This window comes from Salvelinus sp. IW2-2015, unplaced genomic scaffold (assembly GCF_002910315.2).
Source record: "Salvelinus sp. IW2-2015 unplaced genomic scaffold, ASM291031v2 Un_scaffold1283, whole genome shotgun sequence".
NCBI classification, from domain to species: domain Eukaryota; kingdom Metazoa; phylum Chordata; class Actinopteri; order Salmoniformes; family Salmonidae; genus Salvelinus; species Salvelinus sp. IW2-2015.
The window spans coordinates 8,711-18,072 of NW_019942817.1; the positions used below are offsets into that span (position 1 = coordinate 8,711).

The following is a 9,362-nucleotide window of genomic DNA, read 5'->3' on the forward strand; positions in this document are numbered from 1 at the left end:
TGCCAGTTATTTTATCTAAAGTTATCTTTTATAGAATATTTAACACAAGCCATGTCCTAGAGAAAAGAAGTCCTGAAAAAGAACAGTCCTAAGACAGGTGTTGCCGGAAGAAACCTGGAAAGGAAAAGAGTGCTTTGTCCTTTCTTCAGCCATTGAGCGTCAACATGAGTGGTTCTGCTGTATTTTCATTGATTGATATGGGAATTTGAATTGGATCTTACCTAGCCCTGTCACCACTCTCATCTCCTGGTGTAACCAATGAAAACCAATCCAATCATCAAGTTGAAGTGATATGGAATATTTTGGCATATGCAATCCTTTGAACTACAATTCTTAAAATATGCCTTTTTTTGTTTTAGGTAAAAACCATGTTTGCAAGTTTATTGGCTGTGGAGAAATGACAAATTCAACTACGTGGTCATGCAACTTCAGGTAAGAAGCTGACCTTTGCTTTTATTAAAGATTGACCCACCATCCCCAAAATGCATTCTGTGAGAATCTGACCACAATTTTTTTTTAAACACATTTTTCTGAGGAAGTGCAATTATAAAGCTTGCATAAGGCATCGTGAAATGTGAAGTCTTTGCAAATAGGCCATATTAACTGAAAAAATTATTCATAAGCAGCGGCTGGTTAAGAGGCTGACAAAGCACATACTGATGAAGAATAGTAATTCAAATGCCATATGTCACATGATCCAGCATAGCATGGTCAGCCTTCTATAATATGAAAGTTATATATGGAGAGTCTTAATCCAATTCCATTGTCGATTGTACTTGGGTGTAAAAATCCATCATGACCAAACTTTTGATACTGTATGACTTTGAATACCAAAAAAAATAGATGATTGTTGATTTGCGACTGTCAGTGAAAAGCAGAGAAACCCAGCCAGGCATATCGGAATATTTTAAAAATCATCTTGTGTTTGTAGCCCAGGCCTAGTCTACCCACTACGAGCTGCATTGAACAGTCTATTCTGTGAACAGTGATTGAGTTATATTATTAGCCTAAATTGACTATCCAATCTAATCATCACATTAGGAATAGTAACCTATCTTACATAAGTCTGAAAATGTGAGGATGCATGGAATGCTTTATTATAAAGGTGCATGTTTATGGTTAAAATTTGCTTCCCCAAACTTGAAACGCACCCGCCACCTATGTTAAAAGGTATTGTATGTAAAAAGTGATGTCACAAATCTTTACTAGGCCTAGGCTACCAGGCCCACAGACATCATTTATGAAATGAATATGGATTCTATATGTAATTCTATGATCACACCTAGGCAATTGTGTTACCTGTCACATTCTGACCTTTATTTCCTTTGTTTTTGTCTTTATTTAGTATGGTCAGGGCGTGAGTTGGGGTGGGCAGTCTGTGTGTTTTTCTATGTTGGGGTTTTGAGTTCGTTCTGGTATGGTTTTCAATCAGAGGCAGCTGTCAATCGTTGTCCCTGATGAGAAATCATACTTAGGTAGCCTGGGTTTCACTTTGAGGTGTTGGGTGTTTGTCTTCCGTGTCAGTGTTTGTCGCCACACGGTACTGTTTCTTTGTTCACATCATTTATTGTTTTGTTCCAGTGTTCAGTTTTGTTTATTAAAAAGACATGAACACTTACCACGCTGCACCTTGGTCCTATCCTTCTTCCACCACAGACGATCGACAGTACCGTACCGGGAAGAAATAAATGTGTTATTTTCGCACAAACCTGTTTGTTTTATGTATGGTTGGTTTTCTGGAGTAGGGTGAAGTTGCCCCCAAATGCTGATTTTTGGGTCAGATTTGTATTTTCCCACCAAAGGCTATGTTTAGGATTGGAGGAGGAAGCTGTTCCTAGATCTGTACCTAGAGGGAACTTCACCCCAGAGCGTTGTTTTGTTTTTGGGGGTGGAGCAGGGACGCAATTTGGCGACTTGAGGAGGAGCCAGCCTCGGGGGACTTTCACCATGAGCACCACACTCCGCCTGGGGAAACAGATCCTGGAGTCGATAGAGCCAATCCACTCTGTTGGCTTCCTGCATCGAGGTATCAAACCGGTACGTAATCATACATAACGTAACATACAGATACAGACTTTTTTGCGCACGTGTCACGGCACAGCATGCCACAGCTTTATGAAGGGTTATCAATGCTAATTCTAAAAAACAAAGCTTAAATGCAAATGTTGTCATTTTCGCATTCCAATTAACCATTGCATTTTAGAATTGGCACTGATAACCTTCCACAATGCTGTGGCATCGCTGCTGTGCCATGATGCATGTAAAAAAAGACTGCATCTATATTGGCCATCAAAACGGAAATGTGTATTTTTGCCATCGGTTCGTTTCATTCCCAATCCCAGACACCAAACACACGCGCAGCATTGGGGTGGGCTTTCCCTAAATAACCTGCACCCCTGGAGCAAGTTAGGGGTTAAGTTCTTTGCTCAAGGGCACAAATGGCAATCTGTGGCATTATTTGATGTCCTATAACTGATGTTTCATCAAACAATGCCCCATCCCGTAAGAACAAGCACCCCTCCTGGCTAACACTAATGGGCACTGTGATGGTTCTTGGTGTTGCTACAGTAGCCCCACACTCTTACCAACTGAGCCACCAGACCATATCTATAATGCACTGTATAATCATGTATTTTCTCTGGCAGTCAAACTCGCCATGGAAGGCTGCCTTCGACCTTAAGGAAAGTGTTACATGTTAGACTTCGGGACTCGCGCGGCAGTACACCAATACCACTGGAGAAGTCCGCCCTGTAAGTCTCCTCTTTTGTTTCTTTGCTTTGGTTTGTCCTACAAAATTATATTAATATTTACATTTTAGCAGACACTCGTATCCATTAGGGTTAAGTGCCTTGGGGATTCAAACCAGCAACATTTAAGTTACTGGCCCAACACTCTAACCACTAGGCTACCTGCCGCCCAGTTAAATGTTATTGTGATGTTATTAGAATAATGTCCAGCTCGTGGGTAAATTACAGGTCATCTTTATTGCAATGGTGAGGCTGCACAGATTAGCAGGTCTGGGCTTGTATTTATAAACCATCTCAGAGTAGGAGTGCTGATCTAGGATCAGGTCCCCCTGTCCACTTATTATGATCTAAAAGGCAAACGGTAATACGATATATCCATGTTCTGCGATGTGCAGCGCGACAGAAGTGAAGAAGACCTGGGACGCACCCAGTGTTCCCCAAATGGTGCGTCAGGATCAATGACGTCACATCACCCACCCTAAAGTATTGTAATGAAACAGGCAGGGAGCAGGTCTCGAACCCTCGACCTTCTAGCCCGAGGTCCGGCGCTCTATCGACTGTGCCGCAAAAGCATGCTCATGCGGCAGAGTCGATTTCCGTGCTTATAAACCCAGGGTCGTTACACTACTCCCTCCTTTCAAAGAGCGCGTCCTCGCGACTCTGCCTCTTACAGGAACGCGCTCACCGGCCAAGCACACACACTGTCGTGGATGCAAGGTCCGATCACTTCTGACACCAATGTAATGAAACAGGCAGGGAGCAGGTCTCGAACCCTCGACCTTCTAAGCCCGAGGTCCGGCGCGCTATCGACTGTGCCGCAAAAGCATGCTCAAAAGCAAGCAACGCTTGTCAGTGGCCAACAACTTGACTTTGAGCCAATCAGATAGCATGAGAACATGTTGGGGCATTTTCTTCGTACATCCACAGAAGAGCCAGTCACACTCCATGTGCAATGTACTGTAGGCTATGGGATAGCAGTTAGCTAAGTGCATAGACGCAATGCACACAACACTAAATATTTCCTCCAAGCTAACTAACCACTAAAGATAGTACTGACATTATAATTAAATCACAATGGATTAGCTAGTTTCCATAAAACAGCTGCCGAGTTAGTGCAATGTCCTTAGCTATATTGTGCTAGCTAGCGAATATGCTAACATTAGCTAGCTAGCAAAACATCTGGTTATGGGCTGGCACTGGCACGGGATATTGGAGAGGGTAATTAAATTGTTTTGTTTACATTCAGACACTGGGTTTGGTTTAGTACAATTTATTTAAAAGTGAGCTCATTCATTGTACACTGGATAAGATGGAGTCCAATATCTGAATCCTTGTTTTGCTGTGCCTTGTTTACATGGGTAGCTGTTCAATATGCCTGGTGGTATCGTCTTTTTTTAAGCGTTATGGGGCGGTTTTCCGGACCCAGATTAAACCTATTACCGGACTAAAATGTATGCTCAATGGAGAATTGCCATTGAAAGTGCTTTGATGTCCAGGAATAGTTTTAATCTGGGTCTGGAAAAACTTTCGGTAATGTACAAGATCAAACAGATGACAGTTAAAATGCATTAGCGAGTGACTGTTTATGAAATCGGTCACATGGCGTTAGCTAATGGTAGTACAGTGACCTCTTCAAAGTGACATCTTAAAAATGGATGGATCATATTGGTTATATTTGTGCCCAGTCCATGGTTTGGCTAATATATATAATATATACTGTAAAATATGCCACTTAGCTGACACTTATTTTTGTATGAGATTTCCTGCAGGCTATGGTTATTTTTATCAGGTATTGATAAGCATTTTAAAATGACTCAAACAATTTTTATTTACAATATCATACTCTTATTTAATCATTTTGGTGTCAAATGAAAGCCTCTCCATCATTTTCAAATTGAGTTTAAATGTTCATCCCATTGTCATTCACATCATCATAATCCCTGGCTTTTTTAGTTTACAGTTGAAATCGGAAGTTTACATACACCTTAGCCAAATACATTTAAACTCAGTTTTTCACAATTCCTGAGATTTAATCCTAGTAAAAATGCCCAGTCTTAGGTTCGTTAGGATCACCACTTTATTCTAAGAATGTGAAATGTCAGAATAATAGTAGAGAGAATGATTTATTTAAGCTTTTATTTCTTTCATCACATTCCCAGTGGGTCAGAAGTTTACATACAATCAATTAGTATTTGGTAGCATTGCCTTTAAATTGTTTAACTTGGGTCAAACGTTTCGGGTAGCCTTCTACAAGCTTCCCACAATAAATTGGGTGAATTTTGGCCCATTTCTCCTGACAGAGCTGATGTAACTGAGTCCTCCTTCCTCGTACACGCTTTTTCAGTTCGGCCCACAAAATTTCTATAGGATTGAGGTCAGGGCTTTGTGATGGTTGACTTTGTTGTCTTAAGCCATTTTGCCACAACTTTGGAAGTATTCTTGGGGTCATTGTCCATTTGGAAGACCCATTTGCAATTAAGCTTTAACTTGCTGACTGATGTCTTGAGATGTTGCTTCAATATATCCACATAATTTTCCTACCTCATGATCCCATCTATTTTGTAAAGTGCACCAGTCCCTCCTGCAGCAAAGCACCCCCACAACATGATGCTGCCACCCCCGTGCTTCACGGTTGGGATGGTGTTCTTCAGCTTGCAAACCTCCCCCTTTTTCCTCCAAATATAACGATGGTCATTATGGCCAAACAGTTCTATTTTTGTTTCATCAGACCAGAGGACATTTCTCCAAAAAGTACGATCTGTGTCCCCATGTGCAGTTGCAAATCGTAGTCTGACTTTTCTATGGCGGTTTTGGAGCAGTGGCTTCTTCCTTGCTGAGCGGCCTTTCAGGTTATGTTGATATAGGTCTAGTTTTACTGTGCATATAGATACGTTTGTACCTGTTTTCCTCCAGCATCTTCACAAGATCCTTTGCTGTTGTTCTGGGATTGATTTGCACTTTTCGCACCAAAGTACGTTCATCTCTAGGAGACAGAACGCATCTTCTTCCTGAGCGGTATGACGGCTGCGTGGTCCCATGGTGTTTATGCTTGCGTACTATTGTTTGTACAGATGAACGTGGTACCTTCAGGCATTTGGAAATTGCTCCCAAGGATGAACCAGACTTGTGGAGGTCTACAATTTTTTTTCTGAAGTCTTGGCTGATTTCTTTAGATTTTCACATTTTGGCACTGAGTTTGAAGGTAGACCTTGAAATGCATCCACAGGTACACCTCCAATTGACTCAAATCATGCTAATTAGCATATCAGAAGCTTCTAAAGCCATGACATCATTTTCTGGAATTTTCCAAGCTGTTAAAAGGCACAGTGAACTTAGTGTATGTAAACTTCTTTCCCACTGGAATTGTGATACAGTGAATTGTACATGAAATAATCTGTCTGTAAACAATTGTTGGAACAGTTACTTGTGTCATGCACAAAGTAGATGTCCTAACCGACAAGACATTTGTGGAGTGGTTGAAAAACGAGTGCATGTAAACTTCCGACTTCAACTGCACATGCTAATCAAAGTCTTAGGGAATATGCGACCAGAACTAAGCCGAAGAAGGACTAACCTCCCCCATTCTCCTACTGGCACACTGTCTCTCTCTCTCTTTCTCTCTTTCTCTCTCTCTCTCTCCTCTCTCTGTCTACCTCAGTCTCCCTTTTCCCTCACTCACTCACCACTCACTCTTTTCTTCTCTCTCTTTTTCTCAATGTCTCTATCTCCCTCTTTGTCTCTCTCTCTCTCTCTCTCTCAAACACATTCTCACAAGTAAATGCACGCACACGCACATACACATACCTTCATCCCAGAGAGAGGTATCCAAAGTGCTTTCTCTCAATCTGTGGTGTCTTGTCTTATTTTAGCTCACTTCAAGTGTGAGTCAATCACTCTTACAGTAACTCTCCCCCTCCTCCCCCCTCCCATTCCTCCTCTCCCATCCCCTCTTACCAGTAGCCTGGTATGGCAACTGCTCAGCCTCCGACCGCAAGGCACTACAGAGGGTAGTGCATACGGCCCAGTACATCACCGGGGCCAAGCTTCCTGCCATCCAGGACCTCTATACCAGGCGGTGTCAGAAGAAGGCCCTGAAAATTGTCAAAGACTCCAGCCACCCTAGTCATAGTGTTCTCTCTGCTACCGCACGGCAAGTGGTACCGGAGTGCCAAGTCCAAGGGGCTTCTAAACAGCTTCTACCCCCAAGCCATAAGACTCCTGAACATCTGATAAAATGGCTACCCAAACTATTTGCATTTTCTTTGTTGGTATTTTCTTAAAACTGCATTGTTGGTTAATCTCTTCTAGCACTTTCACCTCCTCTCCTTTCTTCTCCCTCTCATCAATTGCTTATGCATTTGTCCTTCTCTCCCCTGGACTCTTCTCCACCTTTATCTCTCTCCTTTTCCTCCCTCCTTTCCTCTTCTCCTCTCCCCTCCTTTTTAATAGACTAACTTCTATCTTCTCTCCTTTCCCCCTCTTGCCTCTTATTCATTTCTCTCATCCACTCCATTTCTCTTTCGGCTCCTCTCCCTTTCCATCTACTCTTTCCATTTCTCTCCCCTTCTTTTGCCTCCCATCTCTTAGGCACCACTCTCCCCCTTCCCTCCACTTTCCTACTCTCCTCCATCTCTCTATTTCTCTCATCTCTTTGACTCAGTCACTATCTGCTCTCCTCTATTTCTCTCTACCCCTCTACATCTTCCCCCCTCCTCTCATATCTCTGGCCCTAACACTCTCGTGTCCTCATGCAGCAGCCCCCCCTCTCTCTCTCTGCATTCGGAGCTCTGTGAGTGCAGCAGTGTGAGATTTAATTTGCTTTTGCATGCGTCAGTGGGCTGTGGCATCGCCTCTCGCTTCCCTTCTCCTTTTTCCCTTCTCTTGCTCTCCCTTCTAGCCAGTACAGCTGAGTCAGCTTCAGCTCATTGATTCGTGATGAATGTGAGGCTCTGGCTCCCTCTCTCTCTCTATCGTTATCCCTTCCTTTTTTCTCTCCCATTTGCTTCTCCCTCTTTCTGTCTACCTCTCTCCCTGCCTGTTTGTCTCTCCATCTAATTTTATTTAACTCCCCCTGCTTCCATGTCTGTCTCTCGTTCTTTACCACCGCATCCCTCTCTCTATCTCTCCCTCTCTCATTCCATCTCGCCTCCTTCTCTTCATCTCCCTCTTCCCCCAGTCCCTGGCCATTAGCAGTGTATGCCTCTCCCCTACCCCTAGGCAGCCAGGTCTCCAGGGAAGCAAGTGTCAGGGGCCTCCCCTGTCCAAATGACCTTCACCTTGCCACTATGTCAGCCCCTTAGCCATTAGCCACAAAGCATTTCTGTTAGAATGTAGCTATTAGCCCGCAACCATTAGCCACAAAGCATTTTTGTTAGCATGTAACTGTTAGCCATCAGCCATTAGCAACAAAGCATTTTTGTTAGCATATTTGTTAGCACTCAGCAGTTGGCATTCAGTGCTTGTGCAGTGAAATACCTACCAGCTGCTACACACTGTAGTGTTCTCTCCGCAATGAAGAGGGATCCTCCCTCACTTACCCTCCCTGATAACTGAATAAATCATTGTGGGTAATAAATAGCAGAGCTATTTTTCCTCTCGTGGCACGCATCAGGCGTTTTATACGAAATCTTGTTTTCCATGACTTCTTCTGAGAAGTGGAAAATATTATTTATGTTGAGATTTTGGCATTCATGTTAAATGTTGATGGGTTTTGTAAACTCTTGGGACGTTTTCATATTGACTTATTGGGGCTCCCAAGTGGCGCAGCGGTCTAAGGCACTGCATCTCAATGGTGTCACTACAGTCCCTGGTTCGAATCATATCCGGCCGTGATTGGGAGTCCCATAGGGCGGCGCACAATTGGCCCAGCGTTGGCCGGGGTAGGCCGTCATTGTAAATAAGATTATGATTGACTTGCCTAGTTAAATAAAGGTTACATTTAATATATATATATATATACATAAATATATCAGGTGCTGCTGGAAAAAAATGCTTTCAAAGTTAGCTTTGTCTTGAGGAATCCATCAAATTACATATCAGCTGCCAAAATGTATGGCTTTAACACGTTTATATTTGATTGAAGCTGGTTTACTATTTTGAGTGTGTAATGCTGCAGGATTAGGCCACTTTTCAGGGAGTTTTATGTGTAATCAGATGAAGTCTATTTCTAGACTAAAACACATTCACTAGTGCGTCTTAGTTCAAGACTAGGCCTAATCTGTGTCTGGGAAACCGGCCCTATACGTATTACGTCTATCATGTTTTGGGTGTTTTAACTTGTAATAATCTGTTATTGCAGACTATATAACGCCATTATATAGGTATTATTAAGGCTGTTTCATGCACATTATTGCCTCTTGGATAGGATACCACTCAATCCACTTTCATTCCTGCAGTAGGTGAAAAAATGGGATGCAGTGTTTTGAAACTTGAAAACAGCCAGTTGAAAAAAGTAAGATCCCCACTCACCAGCAGTTGCCACAAATCAAACGGACACATTTTCTGAATGTGTGATGTTGTAAGCCAGAATGTGGTCGTTACAGGAAGTTGAAACACATTTACATAAATGTTAATATTTCAGCCAGAATGTGGTCGTTACAGGAAGTTGAAACACAT

At 42.6% G+C, this 9,362-nt stretch overlaps 1 protein-coding gene across 1 annotated transcript in view; it reads left to right on the forward strand.

Moving 5' to 3' along the window:
* The window catches only part of LOC112070309 (tau-tubulin kinase 1-like), a 50,599-nt gene that overhangs the window by 8,704 nt on the left and 32,533 nt on the right, over positions 1-9,362 (forward strand). Inside the window, 7 exon segments of the mRNA XM_070438909.1 lie at positions 360-392; positions 395-432; positions 1,898-1,907; positions 1,910-2,036; positions 2,643-2,682; positions 2,684-2,704; positions 2,706-2,750. Of these exon segments, the coding sequence (XP_070295010.1) occupies positions 360-392; positions 395-432; positions 1,898-1,907; positions 1,910-2,036; positions 2,643-2,682; positions 2,684-2,704; positions 2,706-2,750 (314 nt within the window).